Source organism: Pipistrellus hanaki, assembly GCF_964339955.1.
Source record: "Pipistrellus hanaki genome assembly, chromosome: 2".
Lineage (NCBI taxonomy): Eukaryota > Metazoa > Chordata > Mammalia > Chiroptera > Vespertilionidae > Pipistrellus > Pipistrellus hanaki.
The window spans coordinates 104,967,723-104,995,454 of record NC_140504.1 but is presented as its reverse complement, the minus strand read 5'-3'; the positions used below and the strand labels follow the sequence as shown (position 1 = coordinate 104,995,454).

Sequence of the window (27,732 nt, the reverse complement as noted above, 5' to 3'; positions counted from 1 at the left end):
GATTCCATTGATCTATATGTCTGTTCTTGTGCCAGTACCAGGCTGTTTTGAGAACAGTGGCTTTGTAATATAGTTTGAAGTCTGGTATTGAGATCCCTCCTACTTTACTCTTCTTTCTCAGGATTGCTGTAGCTATTCGGGGTCTTTTATTGTTCCAAATGAACTTTTGGAGAGTTCTTTCTAGATCGGTGAAATATGTCGTTGGTATTTTAATGGGGAGTGCATTGAACCTATAGATTGCTTTAGGAAGTATGGACATTTTGATGATGTTGATCCTACCGATCCATGAACATGGTATGTTCTTCCATCTCCTTACATCTTCCTCTATCTCTTTTTTCAGTTTCGTGTAGTTTTCCGCATATAGGTCCTTTACTTCCTTAGTTAAATTTATTCCTAGGTATCTTAATTTTTTTGGTGCGATGGTAAATGGAATTGCTTTTTTAGTCTCTGTTTCTGCAGTTTCTCTGTTGGTGTATAGAAAAGCCATGGATTTCTTGGCATTAATTTTGTATCCTGCTACATTGCCAAATTCATTTATTAAGTCAATTAGTTTTTTAATGGAGTCTTTTGGCTTTTTTATGTACAATATCATGTCATCTGCAAATAAGGATAACTTTACTTTTTCTTTTCCTATTTGGATGCCTTTTATTTCCTCCTCTTGTCTAATTGCAACGGCTAGTACTTCCAGTACTATGTCAAACAGGAGTGGCGAGAGTGGGCATCCCTGTCTTGTTCCTGTTCTTAGAGGGAATGGTTTTAGTTTTTGCCCATTGAGTATAATGTTGGCTGTGGGTTTATCATATATAGCTTTTATTATGTTGAGGTATGATCCTTGTACTCCCACCTTGTTAAGAGTTTTTATCAGAAAAGGGTGTAGGATTTTATCGAATGCTTTTTCTGCATCAATTGATATGACTATATGATTTTTATCTTTCAATTTGTTTATGTGATGTATCACGTTTATTGATTTGAGGATATTGTACCATCCTTGCAATCCTGGAATAAATCCTACTAGGTCGTGGTGTATAATCTTTGTGATGTTCTTCTGGAGTTGATTTGTTAGAATTTTGTTGAGGATTTTGGCATCTATGTTCATGAGGGATATTGGCCTGTAATTCTCTTTCATAGAGTTGTCTTTATCTGGTTTTAGTATTAGGGTGATGCTGGCTTCATAGAAGGAATTTGGAAGTGTTCCTTCCTCTTGGATTTTTTGGAATAGTCTGAGGAGGATAGTTTTTAGTTCTTCCTTGAATGTTTGGTAAAACTCTCCTGTGAAGCCAGCTGGCCCTGGGCTTTTGTTTGCTGGAAGCTTTTTGATGACTGTTTCAATTTCTTCCCAAGTCACTGGTTTATTGAGGTTTTTAGATTCTTCCTGATTGAGTTTTGGAAGATTATATTTTTCTAGGAATATGTCCATTTCCTCCAGGTTGTTCAATTTGTTGGAGTAGAGTTGTTCATAGTATTTTGTAACAATCCATTGTATTTTGGTGGGGTCTGTTGTTATTTCACCTCTTTCATTTCTGATTTTGTTTATTTGGGTCCTCTCTCTTTGTTTCTTGGTTAGTCTGGCTAGAGGTCCATCTATCTTGTTTATCCTTTCAAAGAACCAGCTCTTGGTTTTGTTGATCTTATGTATTGTTTCTTTGGTCTCTATGTCGTTTATCTGTGCTCTGATTTTTGTTATTTCCTTCCTTCTACTTACATTGGGCTTTTCTTGTTGTTCTTTTTCTAACTCTTTGAGTTGTAGAGTTAGATCATTTGTTACACTTTTTTCTAGTTTTTTGCAATAGGCTTGTAAGGATATGAACTTCCCTCTCAAAACTGCTTTTGCTGTGTCCCATAGATTTTGGATTGTTGTGTTTTCATTGTCATTTGTTTCCAGGATGTTTTTAATTTCTTCCTTGATTTCTCTGGTAACCCAGTCCTTGTTTAATAGCATACTGTTTAGTCTCCATATGTTTGATTTCTTTGGATTATTTTTATTGTAGTTAATTTCCAGTTTTATGCCATTATGGTCTGAGAAGATGCTTGATATGATTTCTATCTTCTTGAATTTGAAGAGACTTTGCTTATGTCTCAAAATGTGGACTATCTTTGAGAATGTCCCATGTGCATTTGAGAAGAATGTATATTCTGTGGCTTTGGGGTGGAATGTTCTGAAGATGTCAATTAATTCCATCTGGTCTAGTGAGTCATTTAGGATTGATATTTCTTTGCTGATTTTTTGTTTAGATGATTTGTCGAAGGGTGACAGTGGGGTATTAAAATCTCCTACTATGATTGTATTGCTGTTTATCTCTCCCTTAATGTCCTCCAGCAGTTTTTTTTTTTTAATGTATTTGGGTGCTCCCGTATTGGGTGCATATATATTTCCCAGGGTTATTTCTTCTTGTTTGATTGCTCCCTTTAGTATTATGAAGTGGCCTTTATTGTCTCTTGTTATGTCCTTCACTCTGAGATCTAATTTGTCAGATATAAGTATTGCTACCCCAGCTTTCTTTTCATTTCCATTTGCTTGGAAAACCTTTTTCCATCCCTTCACCCTCAGTCTGTGTGCATCTATTTTTCTGAGGTGGGTTTCTTGTAGACAACAGATGTATGGGTTTTGTTTTCTTATCCAATCTGTTACCCTATGTCTTTTGATTGGAGCATTTAAACCATTTACATTTAATGTTATTAATGATAGGTACACATTTGATGCCATTTATATTCTATACCCCTGTGTTCCTTCTTCGCTTCCTATTTCTTTATTTTTACAGTAGACCCTTTAGCATTTCTTGCATTGCTGGTTTGGTGGAGATAAATTCCTTTAGTCTTTTTTTTGTCTGTGAAGCTCCTGAGTTCCCCTTCAATTTTGATTGATAGTCTTGCTGGGTACAGTATTCTTGGATTCAGACCCTTTCTTTGCATGACTTTGTATATTTCATCCCATTCCCTTCTGGCCTGATAAGTTTCTGTTGAGAAATCAGTTGTTAGTCTGATGGGGGTTCCTTTATATGTAACTTTCTGTCTCTCTCTGGCTGCTTTTAAGATTCTAACTTTGTCATTGGTGTTTTCCAATTTAATTATAATATGTCTTGGCGTCGGTCTTCTGGGATCCATTTTGCTTGGGACTCTGCGAGCATCTTGGATTTGTGTGGGTTTTTTCTTCTCTATCTCAGGAAAATTTTCTGTCATTATTTCTTGAAATACGTTTTCCATGTCTACCTCGGTTTTCTTTCCTTCTGGAACCCCTATTATTCGAATATTGTTTTTTTTTTTTTGCATTGTCCCAAAGCTCCCGTAGGCTCTCCTCCTGCTTTTTAATTTTTTTTTCTAGAAGCTGCTCTAATTGGCTATTTTTTTCCATCTTGTCTTCTAGCTCACTGATGCGATCCTCTGCTTCTTCTAGTCTGCTCTTGATGCTTTCTATTGAGTTCTTCATAGTAGCGATGTCATTTTTCATTTCATCTTGAGTCATCTTCATTTCCTCTTGGGTTTTTTTCATTTCCTCTTTGTCTTACTCATATTGTCAAATTTGTCTTCCATTCTTTTTAGCCATCTCAAGATCATTACTCTGAATTCTTGCTCTGGTAGGTTGCTTGCCTCTATATCGTTTACTTCCTTTTCTGGTGAAGCCTGCTTTTCTTTCATATGCGGGCTGTTTTTTGGTCTCCCCATGATCTAGGATGTCTGGTTGTGTAGTTCTCTCTCTCCTGCTTTGATTTAAAGGCACAAAATACAACACAACCAGGTACAATACACAAGGCACTGAATAGAAATGTGTTTGCGATAATACTAACCACCAATAAGGGTGACTAGAACCCAGCTAATAAAGACATACAATCAAACAAAAAGCATAGGCAAATCAATCTTATAAAAGAAAAGCATACAACTTCGGTAAAGTTAACATTCAACATACAACTTCAAAGAGTTAGAGAGAAAGACTGTTTTGTTTTGTTTTTTTTGTTTTTTTTTGTTTTTAGGACAACTGTGAGAGAGGTGTGAATGGGTTTGGAGCAGGTAGTTGGAAGTTAGATATATACAAGTAGGGTGAAATTTTAGGAGGGGGTAGACAGAAGGAATGGGGGAAATCTAGAGCAGGAAAGGGTTAAGATAAACTGGGTATCAAAGGAAAAGTTTGGAAAGAGGGTGAAGGCATAAAGGTAGGGTTGAGATAGAATAAAGCGTTGGAGAAAGAAGGATAGATAAAGACTGTAGAACAGTAATCCTGAAATTTAAAAAAAAAAAAAAAATATATATATATATATATATATATATATATATGTATATAATCAAATGAAATAAAAATAATAAAAATAAACAAAAGAAAATAAGATGAAAAAGGTAAATTAGTAGTAGTAATAATGTTGATTACATATACAATGTAATAATTATCAAGATAAAATCAAGTGAGGAAAAAGAAAAAAAAATAATTTCTTGAGTAAACGTTGCAAATAATGAAAACAAAAATAAAAAACAAAAAATTTAAAAATTTAAAAAAATAATAATAAAATTTTAAAAATTTAATTAAAATTTGCAGTAATGAAGGTCATTCGCTTCCTCTATTGTTATGATCCAGTCCTGATTTTTAGGCAAGTTTTGCTTTGTTTTTATTACACTAGAGTCAATTTGTGAATTAGCCTCTGGGGGCAGTGTTTCTAGGTTGACTTCCAGACTCAGCCTCTCCAGTTTTGTTTTTTTTTTTTTTTTGGTCCTCTATGAAGCTGGAACTATGGAGTGGGGGAGGGGGCAGGTCCGAGCAACTGCAATCTCCCGCAACTCTCTGATATCCCTCTGAGCCGGATCCAAATGTGTTGCTCTTTAGATATCTCCCCTGTTAGGAGCCCCGTCCACTTTCAAGGGTGACAACCGCCCAACAGCGGGGGCTTCTTCTTGTAATCACCGCCCTTGTCCTCCAGCTTCCGCGAGCGCGCTCTGTGCAAGCAGGCTTTTTTTTCACCGCGAGCGCTCTCCACCCTCTCCCCGCGAAATCTGACCTTTTCGCTGAGCAGTGGGGCAATCTTGTGAGGGCACGTGTTCGCGCCGCCTGGGATCCGCCTTCTGGGGGTCACAGATGCTTGGTGGTCGCTGCGGCTGTGGATATTCAGGCCTCTGACACGATCCTATCTTCCTCTCAAGATGGCGAGGTTTCCCCGTCCAAGCCGGTAGGTAGCTCCGGGCAGGGACACAGCCCGTGTGGGTGCTTCCCGATGACTTTGCATGATGTCAATGACCACCCAGAAACTGGACTGCTGCACTACAACAGACCATTCTGGATGTTTGTGAAGGACAGTGGGCGATGAATCTATCACGATGGGCAGAGATTGGGTCATTCACCTTGAAGATCTCCTACCTCTGTTCATTAGGATCATGGAAAGCCTCTGTTAAGACTGAGCAGTAGAAGGTGTGCTTAGGGTGTCAGCCATCAGACAGTTACTGAGGAAGATGTTTTTGGTTCAGTAAGGATAACATGAAGCCTGTGTTCAGACTTGTAGCAGCAAGTGCTGCAGGGTGTTAGCCATCGGACAGTTAATGAGGAACACTGTCCAGCAGCGACTCCCGCCGCCACCTCTCAGCACCTTTCTCCTATCTTCTTTTTAAAAAAATATGTTTTATTGATTTTTTACAGAGAGGAAGGGAGAGAGATAGAGAGCTAGAAAAATTGATGAGAGAGAAACATTGACCAGCTGCCTCTTGCACACCCCCTACCGGGGATGTGCCTGCAACCAATGTACAATACATGCCCTTGACCGGAATTGAACCTGGGACCTTTCAGTCCATAGACTGATGCTCTACCACTGAGCCAAACCGGCTTCAGCTGATTTCTATCTTTTTGAATTTGAAGAGACATTGCCTGTGTCCCAATATGTGGTCAGTCTCTGAAAATGACCCTTGTGCACTTGAGAATAATTTATATTAATGGCTTTGGGGTGAAATGTTCTGAAGATGTCAATTAATTCCATCTCATCTAATGAGTCATTTAGGATTAATGTTTCTTTGCTGATTTTTTGTTTAGAGAATTTGTCCAATGGTGATAGTAGGGTATTAAAGTCTCCTACTATTATTACTGTATTGCAGTTAATCCCTCCCTTGATATCCTCCATTCATTTTTTTAAAAATGTATTTGGGTGCTCCTATATTAGGTGCATATATATTTACCAGAATTATATCTTCTTGTTGAATTTCTCCCTTTAGTATTATGAAGTGGCCTTCTTAACTCTTGTCATAGCCTTCTCTTTGATATCTAATGTGTCAGATATAAGTATTGCTACCCCAGCTTTTTTTTTTTTTCTTTTTGCCTGAAAAGCCCTTTACCATCCTTCACCATCAGTCTGTGTGAGTCCTTTGTTCGAAGATGTTTCTTGCAGACAGAAGATATATAGTCATGTTTTCTTACCCACTCAGCTACCCTATAACTTTTGATTGTGGCATTTAATCCATTTACATTTGAAGTTATTATTGATAGGCACTTTTTTATTGCCATTTTTATTCTTCATGCCCATGTTTCTTCTTCGTTTCCTATTTATTCTTTTTACAGCAGACCCTTTAGCATTTCTTGCATTGCTGGTTTTGTGATGATAAACTCCCTTAGTCCTTTTCTGTCTGTGAAGTTCCTGATTTATCTCTCAATTTTGACTGATAGTATTGCTAGGTACAATATTCTTGGATTCAGACCCTTCCTTTGCATGGTTTTTTATATTTTATTCCATTCCCTTCTGTCCTGCTGTGTTTCTATTGAGAAACCAGTCTGATGGGAGATTATTTATAGGTAACTTTCTATCTCTCTCTGGCAGCCTTTAAGAGTATTAATTTGTCATTGGTATTTGCCAATTTTATTAAAATGTGTCTTGATGTCGATCTTTTGGGGTTCTTCTTGTTTGTATCTCTGAGATTATTGGACTTGGGCGTGTTTTTTCTTCACAATATAAGGGAAATTTTCTGTCATTATTTCCTTAAACAGGTTTTCTAATCCTTGCTCAGTTTCCTCTCCTTCTGGCACCCCTAAGATATGGATATTTTATCATTTTGTGTTGTCCCAAAGTTCCTTTAGGCTCTCCTCCTGTTTTTTAAGCTTTTTTTTTTTTTTTTTTCCTCCTAGATGCTGCTGTGCTTGGGTATTTTTTCCTAACTTGTCTTCTAGTTCACTGATGTAGTTCTCCACTTCTTCTAGTCTACTGTTGATGCTTTCTAGTGAGTTCTTTATTACAGCAATGCCATTTTTCATTTCTTTTTAATTTCATCTTGGTTCTTACAGATATTGTTAAATTTGTGTTCCATCCTTTTCAGTGACCTTATGACCATTGCTCCAAATTCTTTCTCTGTCATGTTGCTTGCCTCTATTTTGTTTACTTCCTTTTCTGGTGATCCCTCCTTTTCTTTCATATGAGGGCTGTTTCTTTGCCTCCACATTTTCATTCCTCTTAGAATGTCTGGTTGTGTAGCTCTCTCTCTCCTGTGTTGACTTAATGCACAAAATACAAGACACAACACACAGGCACTAAACAGAAATGTCTTCATAATAATAATTCCCCCAAATAAAAATGACCAACAAAGAAAAGATAATTAGGGAATAGAAAAGAGTGAAAAAATGATATTGAGAAAAGGAAAAAAATGTAAGAAAATAAAGAGAAGAACAAAGGACGGTGGAAAATATATGTATATAGGGAGAAAACTCCAATAAAACAATAACTATTAAAAAATGTAAACAACAAACACTCAGAGATGAATGCAAACTACAAACAAAAAAATGGAAACAACAAACATCCAAACAACAAACACCCAGATGAATCTGAGAAGGCAGAATTTATTTCCAGACTGTAAGGTCAAGCAATGAAATGAATGGGGAAATAGCCACAGTTCAGTATAGAAGATGTAGAAAGAAAATGAGTCTATAAGAAGATAAGTAGAAAACAAAGTACAAAAAAGAAAATATGTATATATGTATGTAGTATATATCCTATATAATAAAGTGGTAATATGCAAATGGTCATTATGCTGTGACATGTAATGACCGTTTACCAGGAGGGTGAGACAGCAAGCTAAAAGCAAGGAATAGATACAGGAGGGTGTGTCAGCAAGCTACAAGACACTGAGAGCTACAGGAGAGTGGGTCAGTGAGCTATGTGCAGCAGAGAGCTACAATGGCAGTAGGCAGGGCGACCAGCTGAGGCAAGTGGCTGCAAGCTACTCATGCATGTATTCGTGCAAAGGGCCACTATATCCTATCTAATAAAAGAATAATATGCAAGTTGACTGTACATGCGATACACCCACAAGGCTCTCCCACCAGCCAATCAGGAGCAAGTATGGAAATTAACCCAACCAAGATGGCTGTGGCCACGGAGCGAGCAGGATGCTTGGGTTTCCCCAGCAATGGAGGAAGCTGAGCTCCTGCAGCCCTGGCCTCCGCTCAAGGCTACAAAGTTTCAATTATAGAAGATAAATAAATCCCAACAAACGTGGCTGTGGCCACAGAGTGAAGAGGAGCCTTGTGTTTTCCCAGCAATGGAGGAAGCCAAGCTTCCTGCACACCCTAGCTAGCTCAAGCCTTTATTCAAGACTACAATGTTTAAATTATAGAAGATAAATAAATTCCAGATACAAGGGCCTTCCCTTGGGTCTCCAGGGGGTGTGACTGGCCACCTCATGTCCCAAGGGAACCCCCACCTGATCCAGGACACCCTTCATGGCAAACTAGCTGGCCCCCTCCCATGCGGCATGCCTCTATCTTATATAATAAAAGAGTAATATGCAAGTTGATGATCACTCCCACACACAAGATGGCTATCCCCATGTGGTCAAAGGTGGCTGTCCCCACATGGACACAAAATGGCCACCACAGATAGCCAGCAGAGGAGGGCTGTTGGGAGGGACCAGGTCTGCAAAGGAAGGCAGTTGGTGGTGGTCAAGCCTGCAGGGGAGGGCAGTTAAGGGTGACCAGGCTGGCAGAGGAGGAAAGTTGGGGGCGACTGGACCTAAAGGGAAGGGCATTTGTGGGGGACCCAGGCCTGCAGGGGAGAGTAGTTGGGGTGGACCAGGCCTGCAGGGGAGGGCAGTTAGGGGTGACCAGGCCTGCAGGGGAGGGCAGTTAGGGGCAATAAGACTGGCAGGAGAGCAGTTAGGCATCAATCAGGCTGGCAGGGGAGTGGTTAGTGGGTGATCAGGATGTCAGGCAGAAGCAGTTAGAGGCAATCAGAAGGCAGTCAGATGAACTGTTGGGAAACAGCAGTTCTGGATTGTGAGAGGAATGTCCATTTAGGCAGATTCTACTGGAATTTGGTCTAATTGAGCAGTTGGATATCCCTCGAGGGATCCCAGATTGGAGAGGTTACAGGCTGAGCTGAGGGACACCCCCTTCTCCCATGCACAAAGTTCATGCACTGGGCCTGTGGTATATATAAATAAAATCCTCCCCCTTCTTTAATCTATCTATCTATATATTTATTTGCTATTGGAAATGGAGAATAGAAAGTAGATAGTGACTGTTAACTAATGATTGGAATTAATTAAGCTATTAGTAGAGGAAAAGAACAGGTAAGGAGAAGAAAAACAGAAGTAAAAACAAACAAAAACTAACCAGCAATCAAACAAATACAGGAAAGAAACAATACAGAAAGAAAGAAAGAAAGAAAGAAAGAAAGAAAGAAAGAAAGAAAGAAAGGAAGGAAGAAAAAAAATGTATCGTGAAGAAAGAAAAGAGACAAGTGTGAATGGGCTTAGAGCAGGGTAGAAGAAATTAGATATGAATAAGATCAATTTTTCACAGGGATTAAAAAGAAAGGATAGAGGAAAACTAAAGCAGGAAAAGGGTACGAGAAACAGGCAAGAAAGTGGAAAAGTGAGGAAGAGAGTGTTGGCATGAAGGAAAATTTGAGATAGAGTAAAATAATGCTAAAGGGAAAATAAAAGTACAATGTAGAACACTAATCCCAATATAAAATAAAATAAAGAAAAAAATCAAATAAAAATTTTAAAAGGGTAAAATATTAGTAGTTACAGTTAAAATTAACAATATAATAAACAAGATAAAATCAAGTGAGAGAAAAAGAAATTTAGTTTCTTATGTAAAATAAAAATGTGAAGTAGTGAAGGTCATTCACTTCCTCTACTGTTCTGCTTGGCATGTCTGTTTCCTTTCTAGTAGTCAGCACAGTACTGAAGTTCCCTGTGATGCACCACTCCTCTGTGTCATAAGCCACAACCCTGTTTTCAATGAGGCAGATCTCTCTGTTCTCTTTGGTTCTAAGGCTGCTGTTAGTTGTATTTACACACAAGAATCAATTTCTGATATGATCTCTGGGTGGCAGTGCTTCTGTCTCAATATATGGGGCTAAAAGGCCTCTCTACCCTGTATTTAGATTTTGCTTTTCCTGCCGCACTTAATACTGGGTTGGAGGGCAGACTGTTCCACAGCTGGTTTTCTGTTCATCTCTCTTAACTCTGATCCCCAGTTGCCACAAAAACTATTTTCCCCTAGGTGAATGTTTTTAATTGGAAGATCCTAAATACTGTACTTAGCAAGCAAAAGTAAAGATTAAAAAACAAAACAAAACAAAAAGGCCAGAAAAGGCATGCAGACTCATATCTTTTCCCCCTGGCACTATGTGTGTCTTTCCCCCCTTCACAGCGCCTTTCTGGGCCCAGTCTAACTGTGGTTTAATACCTAGAGTCCCCTTCTGCAACCCTATGGACCCCCTTCCACATTCAAGGGCTACACTGATCCCATTGGTTGCAGACTTTGTGGGGCTCAGTCTTCCTCTGAGACTCTATTTCCCACTGCACGAGTTTCTCCCTCCAGCCTTGATCCCAAATATCACCTTTCTTTAGGCGATATCTGACCTTTCTGTCCACATGTTGCCTCACCATCTGTGTTTAATTTGCCAGTTCCAGGTAGATGTTGTTCAATTCAGTTGTTCTATCTGCTCTGTGAGAAAGCACAGGGCCTGTCCACGTTTTTGGTGCCACTTTGTCTCCCTCTGGACAGCCTGTGGTTGGGGAGGTTACAATTCCCTGGGTTTGCTACCACAGGCTGTCCAGTGTTCGTGGGTTTGCAGCTGAGCAGCTAGTCCCTTGGCATTGTGGTTGTAAGGTCCTGAGAGGTATCCGAGGTCTCCCAGTTGAAGGTAAGGCTGGGCTTCTGATCACAGCTGGTCTCTCTATCACAGCCAGTTTCCCTTTTAAGAAGTTGTGGTCTCTGTGTCAGAGCCAGCCACTCCGGGAGAGATTTCACCAACAGTAGAGGCTGCCCAGACAGGGGAGTTTGGTCTTCCAGTTCCCATCAGTCCTGTGAAATATAGCTGTTCCTCACTGACAAATATAGACACATCCCACATGTCCACATACTCTTATTTCATTCTCTCACTCATAAACTATCTTGCAGCCAGCCATCCCATTGGCAGTCATCTTGGATCTCTCCACTTGTCTGTTTTTGAATCACCACAGAAATATTATGAAAAGAAAGCACATAGAAATTACAATTTTATTATAGAACTAGAGGGCTGGTACACAAAATTTGTGCAGGTGGGGGAGGATCCCTCAGCCTGGCCTGTGCCTTCTCACAGTCTGGGAGCCCTTGGGGGATGTCCAACTGATGAGTTAGGTCTGCTTCCATGGGGGAGCAGGTCTAACCCATCAATCAGACATCCTTAGTGCTGTCATGGATGTGGGAGAGGTTTCTGCCAATACTGCTATGCTCACTTGCCATGAGCCTGGTTTCTGGTGCACTGAGCATCTGTCCCCTGGTGGTCAGTGCACAACATAACAGCCAGTCATTCTGTTGTTCAGTTGATTTGCATATTAGCCTTTTATTATATAGGACTAGAGGCCCAGTGCATAAAAATTTGTGCACTAGGGGGTAGGGGGTCTCTCAGCCCAAACTGCACACTCTCACAATCCAAGACCCCTTGGGTAGGGTTTAGTCCAATTGCAGCATGGGGAGGGACCAAGATTCCCAAATTGCATCATGGATTTGTTTACCCAGAGTCTGCGTGCTAGGGGTATAAACCAAGAGGCCAGTCTGATGGCAGCATGGCTCTGGTTCCCTGGAGCTTGTGGGCGGGGGGACGGGGGTGGAGGGACCCAGAGGCTAGTCTGATGGTAGCATGCTTCTGTTCCCACAGCTCCATCCTGCCGCTGCACTGCAGGTGTCTGGTACCCATAGCTGCCTCCTGCCACCATGTCATGGGCAGCCAGGACCCAGGACCAATGCCCACTGTGCTGGCTGGGACCCTAACCTGGTGTTTTGTCATCCGTCTGTCATTTAGGTCGTGACAGACCTTGGCTTTTTATGTAATAGAATTATACAAGTGTTAAATTTAATTTTAGGAAGTAGAACAATGTACATCTAGAAAGCTTATTAAAAGTGTAGATTTCTGAAAAAAAAGAGCCAAGATGGCTGCTCGGGTATACACCTAGCCGCAGCAGCTCACAACATTTCAAGGGAATACAACTAAAATGTAGAGTGGACATTGCCCAGAGCTACAGGTAGTTGACTGACTGAAAACTCTACAATAGGAAGGAGGGAGAAAACCAGAAGGAAAATCAGAGGAGCTGAAAAAAAGCCTAAGGTACGGAGACATGCTGCGCGCTCGCACGCACGCACGCGCGGAGAGGTCGCAGCCGGAGAGGAGGAGAGGGCTGGGTGCTGCCTGGCGTTCCCTAGCAGGAAGGAAATAGAACCCCCAGCCTGGGCTGAACCCCCGAACCGGCAGCGCTGAGCCCCAAGTTATGTGCCAGACCCTGGGGACCCAGGCTCCGGCAGGGGGAGACAATCCCGGGGGACGGCGAAATGCGGGGCCCCCGGAGTCGCGCGCACATGGCGCGCAGAGGACTGAATGTTGACTCTGATGCTGGATTACCCTAGCCGGAAGAAACAAAGCCTCCGGCGGCAACTCTGAGCCTCAGTCCAGACCGCCCAGAACTCCAGGTCTGGGCCAGTCCCTGGGGACCCAGGCTCGGGCAGGGGGAGACGGAGCTGTGAGGTGGAGTCCTGGGAGCGCGGCGAAAGGCCGAGCCCCCGGAGTCGTGCACACTGTGCGCAGAGGACAGTCTGTTGACTCTGATCCTGGACTCCCCTAGTGGGAGGGAGAAAGAAAGCTCCAGACTGGAGGAACGCCACGAGGAGCAGGAGCCCCTGCCGGACACCGGCCAGCCGGGCGCCAGCAAGGAGCCGGGCGACGGGGCCCCCAGTGAGGGGGGGGTGCCCCTGAGCCTTCGACTGCTGAGCGCTGGCAACGGAGCCAAGGACGGGGGCTGCTTCCTGGGCGGCGCCGACCCCGGAAACAGGCTGGAGCAGCGTGGGAGCCCGCGGAGAACAAAGGGGTGCCACAGGCCAACCTGCTGAGCTCCCAGGACAAGGAGGAAGAAACCAAAGAAGTTCTCAATGTGAAGAAATCAAGTGAGAGCAAATGATAGTAAAATTACTTAAGAAAGAATACAAAGAAGATCTTGAAAAATCAAAGACTAAGTCAGAACTCAACGCACCAGCCAACATTGCAACATAAATGCGTTTTGTTTTTTTTTAAAAAAAAGAAAAAAAAAAAAGAGAAAAAAGGGACAGAATGTTGGAACAGCGGCGACCAGGCCTAGAGTGGCCAGGCACAAGGCAGTGGCAGCTGGGCCCGGAGCAGCAGTGGCCAGGCCCCAGAGCAGCAGCAGCCAGAACAAGAGCATCAACGGCCAGCACTGGAGCAGCCAGACCTGGGGCAGTGGCAGCCAGGCCTGAGGCAGAGGCGGCCAAGCCCAGGGTGGCCAGTCCAGGAACACCCAGACACGGAGTGGCTGGGCCCGGAGAAGCCCGGTCCAGAGCAGCCGGGTTGGGAGCAGCCAGGCCCAGAACAGCAGTAGCCAAGCACGGAGCATCCAGGCTGGGAGCGGCCAGGCTCAGAGCAGCCGGGTCGGGTGCGGCCAGGCCCGGAGCAGCGGCTGCCAGGCTGGGAGCGGCCAGGCCCAGAGCAACAGCTGCCAGGCTGGGAGCGGCCAGGCCCGGAGCAGCCGGGTCTGGTGCGGCCAGGCCCGGAGCAGCAGCTGCCAGGCTGGGAGCGGCCAGGCCCGGAGCAGCCGGGTCTTGTGCGGCCAGGCCAGGAGCAGCGGCTGCCAGGCTGGGAGCGGCCAGGCCCGGAGCAGCAGCTGCCAGGCTGGGAGCGGCCAGGCCCGGAGCAGCCGGGTCTGGTGCGGCCAGGCCAGGAGCAGTGGCTGCCAGGCCCGGAGCAGCGGCTGCCAGGCTGGGAGCGGCCAGGCCCGGAGCAGCCGGGTCTGGTGCGGCCAGGCCCGGAGCAGTGACTGCCAGGCTGGGAGCGGCCAGGCCCGGAGCAGCCGGGTCTGGTGCGGCCAGGCCCGGAGCAGCAGCTGCCAGGCTGGGAGCGGCCAGGCCCGGAGCAGCAGCTGCCAGGCTGGGAGCGGCCAGGCCCGGAGCAGCCGGGTCTGGTGCGGCCAGGCCCGGAGCAGCAGCTGCCAGGCTGGGAGCGGCCAGGCCCGGAGCAGCAGCTGCCAGGCTGGGAGCGGCCAGGCCCGGAGCAGCCGGGTCTGGTGCGGCCAGGCCCGGAGCAGCAGCTGCCAGGCTGGGAGCGGCCAGGCCCGGAGCAGCAGCTGCCAGGCTGGGAGCGGCCAGGCCCGGAGCAGCCGGGTCTGGTACGGCCAGGCCAGGAGCAGCAGCTGCCAGGCTGGGAGCGGCCAGGCCCGGAGCAGCAGCTGCCAGGCTGGGAGCGGCCAGGCCCGGAGCAGCCGGGTCTGGTGCGGCCAGGCCAGGAGCAGTGGCTGCCAGGCTGGGAGCAGCCAGGCCCGGAGCAGCGGCTGTCAGGCTGGGAGCGGCCAGGCCCGGAGCGGCCGGGACCGGAGCAACCGGTCCCAGAGCAGCCGGGTCGGGTGCGGCCAGGCCTGTAGCAGCAACAGCCAAGTCCAGAGCAACTAGGTCGGGAGCGGCAGTGACCAGACCCGGAGCAGCTGGTTGTGGAACGAACCAGAACAACAGAGGCCAGGCCCGGAGCAGCCAGGCCCGAAACAGCTCGCTCCTCGCCTGTACCTGCCCACGGCTGCCTCTCAGACATGGCTGGAAACTTTTGCGGGAACTTGAGGGTCTGCTGAATCAAGTGATGAAGGCTTAGATCTGGATGTGTTGAGTTAGTATAGCGCTGGGGTGTTGATCTGTGAGTGCCTTGGGTGGGGCCTGGATGAGGCTGGTTGACCTATTTGAAAATGTCTTTTGTGTGAAGTGTATCATTGGGCATGTGGAGGTATTATTGATATGAGAAAATGCTAAGTAACAGATTTACTATCTGAAAAGGGATTTACTATTGGGGAAAGGGAGGGAGGAAGAGACTGAACATAAACTGTGCACCTATGGATGAGGACAATGGGGGATGGGGAGGGGGCAGAGGGTGGGGTGGGAACCTGGTGGAGGGGGGAAGAAATGAGGAACCTTTGTAATAATATGAACAATAAAGATTGATTTAAAAAAAAAAGTGTAGATTTCTGAAAGGATGAGGACAAATATGTGATACCTTAATCAATAAAGAAATTTTTAAAAAGTGTAGATTTCTTGCCCCATCTACAGACTCATTAATTTGAGGATAGGGATAAATTTGTGCTTCTAACAAGCACCTCAGGTGATGTTCATGTAGGTAGTTTGCAGAATACACATTGAAAAAACAGGTGTGAGAATTTTTCAGAAATAGAGAAGATGACAAAAACAGATACAAGTTACCAGCAGGAGATAGACTGAAGAACTCTATTTTTATCCCTCTACTTCTACCCCACCTCCCCAAATGTTTTATATAATAAGCATTCCTGAAAATGAAGAATATAAACTTTTCTAAAATTAATAAATGCAGTGGCTCATAGATCATGACCCAAAGAGAGCAGGCAGTTACTCTGTTTCCCATGCTTCAAATTGTTTTATGAAACATTTATTAAGAATGACTTTTGGTTAGAAACTATACTGGAAGCTTTCACATATATAATCTTAATATTCCTAGAATTCCTGTGACATTTCCATTGTAGTAATTTGGAAAGAATGATTTTGACTTCAGGAAACAGAAATCAAGTTTAAAGTGATTTAAGCCAAAGGAAAAGATACAGAACAAGAGCAGAAATCCAGAGGTGTAGGACTGACTTCAAGGTTGGTTGAACTAGTCACTGAAGAATGTCATTCAGGACTCAAGTTTTTGTCCATTCATTCTTTGCTATCTAAAGTGCCAACTTCAACCTAAAGCTGGTTTTCCTCTTGGTTATAGGATAGCTCCTGGTACAGAGGTGTTATCCTCTCATTCACATCTAGTAGGAGGGTTTGCTAGTTTTTCATAATTCTCTCTGAATAGTAAGGGCCTCATATTAAATTAAATTAAACCCAAATTAAATCAATGTGGCTTGGACTAGTATTTTTCTTTTTTTTAATATCCATTTTTATTTTATTTTATTTTATTTTTTATTGATTATAGTATCACTTAATTGTCCTCATCCCCCCATTCCTATCCCAAACCCCTCCCTACATATGCCCCCTCCCCCTGTTGTTCATGGCCACTGGCTAGGCCCATATGAATGCACACAAGTCCTTTTGTTGATCTCTTCCCCTTACCCCCACCCTCTCCTACTTTCCCTCTGAGGTTTGAGAGTCTGATCGATGCTTCTCTTTCTCTGGGTCTGTTTTTGTTCATCAGTTTATGTTGTTCATTATTTCCTCTAGGTGTGTGGGATCATGTGATCCAAGAAATACCCTTGTAAGAACTAAAACTGAGACAAGCCACAATGATTATGCTGAGAGGCAAATGAATCAGTCTGTAGTGAGTTCCTTTCTGGGCCAACAGTTCTTTTGAGTCCCAATTTCAATGTCAAATAGTTCCTTATATGTACATATTAGCCATGCTATTTCAGATCTGGTTGGTAGACAAATGGTGGTGATGCAGGTCCAACCATCTCTGGTTTGGTCCTGGGCATCTTTCAGTAACACGCAGCTGCTGTCTGCTGGTATGGTGAGGCGTCATCAGCATCTTCCATCTCTGAATTGTGTCTTTTCTGTCTTCATTCTGGAGCACTTCTGTCTATTCCTCTCTGTTACAGGATTCCAGATGGTCTCAGAGTTGTTTTCTGAAAATATACAAACATATCCTCAACCAAAGGTTAATAAATGGATATTTTCTTTAAATTTGACTTGGGGTTCTTTTTCATTCCACCCCCCCCCCCCAAATAATTTTCCTCTGGCTTGTTTTGACACCATGTGTGTGTTTTGACACCATGTGTGTATTTTCACTGCTGTTAGCGTTTTGAATGAAGGTTAATTTTCTAAAGTACAAATTTTTTAGATGTAAATTATTCTCAGGATATTTTTCCTTACATGATATTCTTCCACTGTCACCCCCTTTTTTACTTTAAATAATAGGAGACTTTTAGAAATTTTATAATGTAGTCTTGATAGCTTTTACATTTTAATTATTTGCGCTACACTATGACTGCTTTACATTCATAACATGTTGTGCAATTTTACCATGAGATGCTCTGCAATAAGAATTTTTATTAACAGTTTAGGAACAACTTTTTGTACAGTACAATCAGTTTTTTTTAGAATATTCATTTATTTCCATTAGCCACATTAATTTCCTCTGAGAAATTGGCTACTATTCATCTGTCAAACTCAACATTCTAGCAACAGCCGAAACCGGTTTGGCTCAGCGGTAGAGCGTCGGTTTGCGGACTGAAAGGTCCCAGGTTCAATTCCGGTCAAGGGCATGTACGTTGGTTGCGGGCACATCCCCGGTAGGGGGTGTGCAAGAGGCAGCTGGTCAATGTTTCTCTCTCATCATCTTTTCTAGCTCTCTATCTCTCTCCCTTCCTCTCTGTAAAAAATCAATAAAATATATTTAAAAAAAACATTCTAGCAACAATCTTATTTACCATGTGTGTATTAGTGGAATTGATTATTTGCATTCTTGAGAAGGGCCTGAGCATTCCTGCTACTAGGCTGGACTTGGATATTAAAAACCCACTTGCCCACACCATGGTTACAAGACCTCTCAAATAAGTCTTGTTGCAGTGAGAGGGAAGCTGCTGTCAGCCAAGTCTCTGTCTGTTACCTGGGTCCCACTTTGAGCTGTGCATGGGAAGCGAAGCATCCATGGGGCAGGAGACCTCCCTCAGAATGGGAGAAGGTTCAGGTGCCTTCCACGTTGCAGGGAGGGTGGTAAGGTCTTGCCCCACCTCTGTTGACCCCAAAGTTCTCTCCTGATGGCCCCTCTGTGACTGTGCCTGTCCTAGGTTGTTCCTTCCCTGAGGAATCTTACCTGTCTCTGGCTAACCAGCGATCCTCCAGGGCCAAGAAGGGTGATGTGAGGTTTAGTTCTGTCTCCTTGGTAGCCTATGCCCCATGGGTTCCACGCCAAGCACCTGCCTCGGGAACCCCTTACCTGCTGGCCAGGTCTGGGCGTTGATCTCATATTTTTGGGAACCCTTGTTTCTTCTCCAGAGAGGGCCCAGCTCTCCACACTGGGCAGGCCAGAGATCCATGGTACCAGCCGCCATGGTGTTTCAGCCTTGGGATGAACTGAAAGGTCAGGCAACAGTTGTAGGCACCTGGACTACAAGAAGAGGTTCATTTTTGGCTAAAAGGGCAAGACGGGCCAATATATTATAGAATGCTCAGGTGCCTTCCCAGGAGGCCCTCTGCACAGTGGAAGGGATGAAGTCCTTTTATGTTGTTTTTAAATTGCTGCCAGACATTCAAAGGGTTGGTTGGCATGTTTGTTTGGGATAATTGTACAATATGCTGTTGTAATTCTAAAATATCTAGAGCTGTGCCAAAACCGGTTTGGCTCAGTGGCAGAGCGTCGGTCTGTGGACTGAAAGGTCCTGGGTTCGATTCCAGTCAAGGGCATGTACATTGGTGGTGGGTACATCCCCGGTAGGGTGCAGGAGGCAGCTGGTTGATGTTTCTCTCTCATCGATGTTTCTAGCTGTCTATCCCTCTCCCTTCCTCTCTGTAAAAATCAATAAAATATATTAAAAAAAGATGAAATATCTAGAGCTGTGTTACCTTTGTCTCCAAGCACCAACATAAAATATATATAATAAAATAAAATAAATGATTTTTTATTGATACCCCATGGTGCAAGGTACTATTATAGGTAATGGGATAACCCAAATCTGGGAAAAATTATAATGACCTTGTAGAATAATATCATGTAAGGATATTCTTTGCTCTAGGCTAGTGTTTCCCAAACTTCTCTCATGATGAGCACTAGTTAAGTATACGATTTTACCTATATGTTCCCAAAAGTTCTACTTTAGCACTTCTTAGGTGGGATTCAGAAATCTGTATTTTAACAACTCCACCAGGTGATTCTCATCATGAGAGAAGTTTGGAAAACACTGCTCTAGGCCATGGAAATTCCATTTTAAACTGGCTGTCAATTTCTTTTTGTATAGACAAGGTCTTTGTTTCATTTTCTACACCTCTCCCAGGAGGAAGTAGTGATGGTCCCTTCCTATGGTGTCCTCACAAGCCAGAAACCTCTCTTTAATTTTACACACAAAGGAATAGTGGTTTAATTTTGTGTCGTACAGAAGGGCAGCTGGGTGGTGACCCCTATGTAATTATACTTCCTTGTCCCACCTGTGGTCCTCCTGGATGACCAAGGTGTTTGGTATCATCAGTGACTACTTTGGGCAGGAGGATCAGCCCAGGTAAGGGCTACCACCTGTGAAGGATCAGGAACATAAGTCCATAAATATTTACCCAATAGCCCCAGGTTATATTACCGTACAGCTGATGCCTGCTAGCATGGCAGTAAAGGCATTCTCAGGTGTTCTTGTGTTATGGTTACCTCACACTTTATTCTCTCTCTCTCTCTCTCTCTCTCTCTCTCTCTCTCTCTCTCTCTCTCTCTCTCAATTTTTTAATATTATTATTATTATTTTACATATGTGTTCTTATCCCCCTCTTATCCCCTACCCTCCACTCATACTCCACCCCCATGTTATCTTTGGCCATTGATGAGGCTCATATGTATGCCCACAAGTCTCTTGGTTGATTTCTCCCCCTTACTCCCAGCAATCCCCTCCTTCCCTGGGGTTTGAGATTCTGATCAATGTTACTCAGTCTCTGGGTCTGTTCTTGTTCGTCAGTCTATGCTGTTCACTATATTCCATAAATTAGTGAGATCATGTGATGTTTATCTTTCTCTGACTTATTTCACTTAGCATAATGGTCTCCATCTCCATCCATGCTGCTGCAAATGGTAGGAACTCTTTCTTTTTTACTGCAGCCTAGTAATTAATTGAGTAGATGTACCACAGTTTTTCAATCCATTCATCTGCTGATGGGTATTTAGGCTGTTTCCAAATCTTAGCTATGGTGAATTGAGCTGCTATGAAAATAGGGGTGCATATATCCTTTCTGATTCGTGTTTCTAGTTTCTTGGGATATATTCCTAGAAGTGGGATCATTGGGTCAAATGGGAGTTCCATTTTTAGTTTTCTGAGGAAATTCCATACTGTTCTCCACAGTGGCTGCACCAGTCTCCATTCCCACTAGCAGTGTAAAAGAGTTCCTTTTTCTCCACATCCTTGCCAATACTTGTCGTTTGCTGATTTGTTGATGATAGCCATTCTGACAGGTGTAAGATGGTACTGCATTGTTGTTTTGATTTGCATCTCTCTTATTATTAACGACTTTGAGCATGTTTTCATATGTCTCTTGGCCTTCTGTCTTCTTTCAAAAAGTGTCTATTTAGTTCAGTTGCCCATTTTTTGATTGGGCTATCTTCTTTTTGTTAAGTTGTATGAGTTCTCTGTAAATTTTGGAGATTAAACCCTTATCATTGATATCGTTGGCAAATATGTTCTCCCATGCAGTGGGGTTTCTTGTGGTTTTATTGATGGTTTCCTTTGCTGAGAAAAAGTTTTTTATTTTGATGTAGTCCCATTTGTTTATTTTCTCTTTAGCTTCCATTGCCCTAGGAGCAGTATCAGTGAAGAAGTTCTTTTGGCATATGTCTGAGATTTTCCTGCCTGTGGATTCCTCTAGTATTTTTTTGGTTTCCCATCTTATGTTTAAGTCCTATATCCACTTTGAGTTTATTTTTGTGTATGGTGTAAGTTGGAGGTCTAGTTTCATTTTTTTTTTTTTTTGCATGTATCTGTCCAAATTTCCCAGAACCATTTGTTGAAGAGACTGTCTTGACTCCATTATATGTTCATACCTCCTTTGTAAAATATTAATTGAGCATAGTGCTCTGGGTCGATATGTGGATTCTCTATTCTATTCCATTGGTCTGTATGTCTATTCTTGTGCCAGTACCAGGTTGTTTTGAGAACAGTGGCTTTGTAATACAGCTTGAAATCTGGTATTGAGATCCCTCCTACTTTACTCTTCTTCCTCAGGATTGCCGTGGCTATTCGGGGTCTTTTTTTGTTCCAGATGAATTTTTGGAGAGTTCTTTCTAGGTCTGTGAAATATGCTATTGATATTTTAATGGGGAGTGCATTGAACCTATAGATTGCTTTGGGTAGTATGTATATTTTAATGATTTTGATTCTACCAATCCATGAACATGCTATGTTTTTCCATCTGTTTACATCTTCTTCTATCTCTTTTTTCAGTGTAATGTAGTTTTCCATGTATAGATCTTTTACCTCCTTAGTTAAGTTTATTCCTAGTTATCTAAATTTTTTTGGTGCTTTCTTTGTCTCTCTTTCTGTAACTTCATTGTTGGTGTATAGAAATGCCATAGATTTCTTATCCTACTACCTTGCCGAATTCATTTATTAAGACTAATAATTTTTTGATGGACTCTTTAGGGTTTTCTATGTATAGTATCATGTCATCTGCGAATAAAGATAGTTTTACTTCTTCTTTTTCAATTTGGAAGCCTTTTATTTCTTCTTCTTGTCTGATCTCTATGGCTAGTACTTCCAGCACTATGTTTAAAAGGAGTGGTGAGAGTGGGCATCCCTTAGACTAGTATTTTTCAATGTGTTTTTATTATTCTCTCAAGGAGTCTTCTTAGACATTTTCTTCCTAAACACCCTTTCCCCATGTTATTTTAAGAACATAGATATTACTGTATGTCTGATTTATACATAAAAGAGTAACTTGATCACCACAACCTCAGAATGCATGGCCAGGACACCTCTGGAACTGTGAATGGGATCAGCCTTCCCTGGAGTATATGTCCATGTGTGGGAGGTAACAGCAAAAATGTGAGTTCTGTTAGGATGGAGAAAGTAGTAAGAAATGGATTTGGGGTAGACAAAAAACAGTGGCTACCATTCAAGCTGAGAGAACAGGTAATTTGTATTGGTAAGTGGTAAAATAAATTCAGACCAGGATTTCTAACTTCAATTGCAATGCTCTAGTCACTAAAACTTAGTTATCCCTTTTAAGTTTGTCTTAGAGGTAATGTCAACAATGAAGAGAATATTGAGAGGGATAGTTATGGATTCAAATAGTGATTCTGTACTTACTGGTTATGTGGAAAAGTCACTGGAGCTCTGTGAATTTTATATTCTTTATCTTTAAAAGAGAGATTATAATTTATTGAATACCAGTTTGTTAAAAGGATTAAATAAGCTAAACATGTAAAACAACAAGAAAAATGCTTTTGTAAATGTTAGTTCCTTTCCATTATCATTTTTCCTTTTGAAAAAATTAAGTGAAGGCTTAGGAATTCATGGTCTAAAAATATATATTACTAATGGCCCAGTGCACGAAATTTTTGCACATTAAAAGGGAATTAGAGAAATATTTTAATATTGTTATTTGCCCTTTCTCTATAATAGAAGTGTCAGAGATGAAAGAAAATTAGTAAAATGTATATGAAAATCTTCCTCCTGTCAAAGTCTGGGGTGTGTGCGGGACCCAGAGTCAAGTTCCCACCCACCTGTGCTTGCCTCAAAATTGCATGAGACCCAGACCCAGCCATCTCTCCCCCTATCCCCCTACATTGGGCGAGATCCATACCCGGCTGGCCCCAACCTTGTCAAGCCCTGCCAGGCAGGTAATACAGCTTCAGTCCCCCCCACCCCCAGCCCCCACTTGGCACCCATCAAGCCCTGCCAGGCAGTGGCCATTGCCTGAGGTCCCCCCGTCAATCCCTGCTGGGCATGGAGTACAAACTGAGATCCCCAGTCATGCCCCATTAGGCGTGGGGGCACAGGCTCAGGTGCCCCCGCCCAGCATAACGCAGCCTCAGGTCCCTGCTGATTGCTAGTATGGGAACCCTGCCTCCGCTGTGGGTGCAGCCATCTTGTGATGGTGTGCAGGTTAATTTGCAAATTACCTCTTTATTTTATAGGACTGTTAGAATTTGCAAAATGATTTATTTAAAATTCATCTCATACTTCCTTTCAAATGTTTATTTTATACAGAATGAATACTGTAGTTAGTATACTTTTGTATTTGTCACACCCACAACTTCAGGAAGATGATAGCTCTCTATAATGTAAGCTCTGCAAAAATGGGAGGGAAAGTGTATTTTCAGTGATTTGTGATGTGTGCTGGTTGCAGAGAAGCTGAATATTGAGTGTAAAGAAAGTTTATAAATTGCTTTCAGTTTTATGGTCATGATCTTCTGGTCTGATACGAATTTTCATCTATTCTTTATTTTCTAGGACAAATCTATTAGCACTAGTTTACCTGTCCTAGATTTAATAGATGCCATTGCACCAAATGCAGTTCGTCAAGAAATGATAAAGAGAGAAGACTTCTCTGATGAGGACAAGCTGAACAATGCTAAGTAAGCTTTTATTGTTTGTATTACAACATAGTGGCTCTTTAAATTCTTAAATCCATATAAATAAGGTTAATATATCTTTAAGACTCACAGTTTTAAATGCAAAAATATGATTTAACTACTCATAAACTTAACTTTTTTGTAAAGTTAAATCATAAAATATTTCGTTCTTTTATTAACATGCATAGATTCGTGCACATTGAAAAAAAGTTAATTAGAAGTGGTGGCCGGTGGTGAGATGGGGCTGACACACCTGGAGCCAACCTCCCATGGTCCCACTCTGGCCAGTCACACTGGAGCTTGAAGGGTGTCTGTGGAGTGAGCAGGGTCCCTCAGACAGGTGGGGTCCCTTGGCCTGGTCTGTAGGTATCAGGCCAAAACTGGCAGTCCAACATCCCCCAAAGGGTCCAGGAGTGAGAGAGGGAACTCTGCAAAGTTGCTGTTGCTGGGCAGCTCATACATTGAGCGTTTGCCCCCTGGTGGTCATTGTGTGTCATAGCTACCAGCCAGTCACGCTTATATATGTATATAGATATTAAATGAAAACAGTAGATTTCAAATACCAATATATTTTTCTTGTGTTTTTTTTTCCCCCCCAAGATATGCCATTTCAGTTGCTCGAAAGATTGGTGCCAGGATATATGCCTTACCTGACGACCTTGTAGAAGTGAAACCAAAGATGGTCATGACAGTGTTTGCATGCTTAATGGGAAAAGGACTAAACAGAATAAAATAAACATTTAATATTATTTTCTGCCACATTAACACATGGAATGCCTCACAGTTTACAGAATTCTGAAATGTAGTAGGTATAAAAGCAGAGATTACTTGTATGCTCAAAACAATTGTAAAATTCATTAATGAATTTAGTATCCTATTCATACTAGTTAGAGTTTGTCGATCTTTTTGGATAACACAATTAATTTACTAGTAGATACTTAGAATATGTTCATCATCAAGCTGATATTTCGCAATTAAATTATTTTCATTTCTGGAAAGTCTCATTAAAACAAGACTAATTTAATCTTTTTCATGGTTCTAAAAGATCAATACAATTTTTTTTGCAAGTCCTGTGAAATGTGTTTTGATTTGTGTTAAATTTGATTATAACTGCATTAAAATTCATAATTCAGTTTCATCACTTTGTTTTTTCCCTCTATGTGCAGTGGTCTAAACTATCTTTTCTGTAAATTTCTATATTGTCTAAAACTTTTAAATGACAAGTATTGTTCTAGCAGCATTAAATTTTTTTTTTATATGAGAACTCCTAAAGAAATCACAAAGTTCATTCTCTTATGTAAGAAACCAGAGCTTTTTACTTAAAACTTAATTTCAATTCCATTGATACTTTATATATGCTTGTTAGGTAATGACAGGCAACATATATATGTTGGCAAGATGTTATTAGGGAAATATGTCTGTGTATGCATATATTTTGCACCGAATTATCTGGGTTTTCTTAAATGGTATATATAAATTTGTGAGTCAGTCAACCAATAAGTATTTATTGTGCCCCCACTGTGTGTACTTTTCAGTTTGTAGCTATTTGGTACATGAAAATTTCTTTTAGAAATATTCATTTTTGATGTGACTGACTTCTTCCAGATATTGAGCCAAACTTTGGCTAGAGGATTTCAAAATATTTTGATGCTATAATGTTAGCTTCATGTTACAGATGCTAATTTTGATTTCTACTGAAGCCCTAAATAATTTAGAAAATGCCAACTGAATCTCTTTAGCAGAAAGTAACACAAAGTGTTTTTTAACATAGAGCATTTTCACATGTTTTTTTTCCTGCAGCTTCCTACAAGTTCGCAATGCTTGTGTTGCTTAGGAACAACTAAGTCTGAGACCTATTTTTGTCTAAATTTTTAGGAGTGGAAAGATTCTTTACTAACAGTTGAATTCAGAAATTAGCTTTCTTCATCTTCCACTATCAGTACCAGTAAACTGCTGTGCAACAAAAATACTGTCACTTTATGAATGAGAAGTCTTACTTCCCTTTTATCATTGATTAAAATATACATATTGGTAAGATTTTCACTGGAATTATGAACAGGTAGAACTATGAAGTATATTCTTCTATAACAGAGATTTCCTTTCCTTTAATATTTTGATGATTTTCTCCTATATGATGATTAAGATATGTTCTTGCTCTTTTGTAGGATTATTTAAATCATATTTCCCCTTTTGATTTTTTCACCATATATTTACTAAGTTATCTGATTTACATGAAATTTAGCACTTCAGGGTGTTCTTTTTCTCATAAAATATATTTAATAAAAATTCTCTGTATGTACAAATGTGTCAGTATTTATTTTATTTACATCAAAATATATAACCCTGAAATTTATATATATAAAAGCCTGCCGCAACCTTTGTGGCAGAGTTCAGGATCTGAAGGAGGGGCCAACACACAAATGAAAATACTATAGAAGAAATATGTATTTAGAAGGCATTGGACACTGGGGTGATGGGGGCTTGCCCAGGGTGGGAATGGCTAGGGGGTTGGTCAATTTGGAAAAAAGATGTACATATGTAAAACTTTAGATAATAATAAAAAGTAAAAATCACACACCAAAAAGGCATAGGGCGCCAGGTGGAGACCTCTTTCTTGAGGAGAAACACCGACTTCTGGCCTAGTCTTCTATTTATTTACTTAGATACACATTTTCCCTTTAGTAATGCATACAGGCATATAAAGGGTAAAGTTTGGTAAACAGTAAGAGGATTATCAGGTTAGGGAATTGTCTTGAGCCACCACTATCTCAACAGACAAGGTTCTTAGTTCAGTCCTGCTAACACCCAAGGTCCATTGGCCTTCTGTATTCTTTGGTGCACTCTTGTGACACTATCGGCAAACGGTGGCTTCCAGTAAAAGCCTAATATGCAAATTGTCCCCTTGGAGTTTGACCGGAGGACCAGGAGTTGGGCAGCCAGGGAAGGGAGGCCCTGGTTGGCAGCTGGAAGGCCCTGATTGGCCCTGATCACTGGCCAGGCCTAGGGACCTTACCTGTGCACGAATTTTGTTATTTTCCAGAAAATAACAAAATAAATAAAATAAGGTTATTTTCCAGAAAAGAGAAAATTACTAAAACAAAATTCCTAATTCTTTTTTCCCCCCAATATATTTTATTGATTTTTTTACAGAGAGAAAGAGAGAGGGATAGAGAACCAGAAACATCGATGAGAGAGGATCATTGATCAGCTGCCTCCTGGGGATGTGCCTGCAACCAAGATGCATGCCCTTGACCAGAATCAAACCTGGGACCTTTCAGTCTGCAGTCTGCAGCCAAACTGGTTTCAGCTAATTCTTTAGTTAGTAAAAATAATTACTTAAAACTAATTTTAAAAAAACCAAAAACACCTCTACGTTATTTTGGGAGAGGGAAGGTCATTCTATGGGTTTTTTTTAACATGAAGAAATTTAATAGAAACCAGCGACATATTACTACACATTTAGTTTTTGTGGAAGTAATTAGGGTGAATCAACCAATTCAATAACATAAATTTGCCTATTATGATCCTGGTATGACATTAGACATGGAGATTTAGTCAAGAAAAATATATGACTTCATGAATCTTATATCCTAGTAAAGAGAGACATGTAATAAACAAATGGGAATTTTAGATAATGATAACTATAGTAGGAGAAATAAAATGGTAACATGATAGAGACTGATTTGGGAACTAGGGTGAATATTATTTTAGTTTGGATAGTCATGGAAGGTCTCTTTAAGGATGTGTGTTTGGACAGTATAAATGACTAAAGGTCTGTTGCACAAAATTTGTGCACTAGATGGGGGGAGTAAAAATTTTACTAGGTAAACTCACACACAAACCCAAACATGACCACAAATTTACAGTGAGCAACTTTGACATTTTACCAAATACACAGACTTGCAACTGAATCCAACGGTATTAGAAGGGAGAGATTTATGATCTAGGGAATTTTTTTGTTTAAGGCTAAAATGGGCCTGGTCAGTTTTTCTCAGTGATTAGAGCATTGGTCTGTACACCAAAGGATCTCCAA

The 27,732-nt window shown here is 41.7% G+C and overlaps 1 protein-coding gene across 5 annotated transcripts in view; it reads left to right on the top strand.

The window, feature by feature from the left end:
• The window catches only part of PLS1 (plastin 1), a 227,717-nt gene extending 201,720 nt beyond the window's left edge, over positions 1-25,997 (top strand). For all 5 annotated transcript variants that reach the window (XM_084872460.1, XM_084872464.1, XM_084872463.1 and 2 more), the window contains 2 exons: positions 23,578-23,702; positions 24,300-25,997. In XM_084872460.1, the coding sequence (XP_084728586.1) occupies positions 23,578-23,702; positions 24,300-24,435 (261 nt within the window). In that variant the 3' untranslated portion in view covers positions 24,436-25,997. The remainder of the gene's footprint in view (positions 1-23,577; positions 23,703-24,299) is intronic.
• Positions 25,998-27,732: the final 1,735 nt, after the last annotated feature.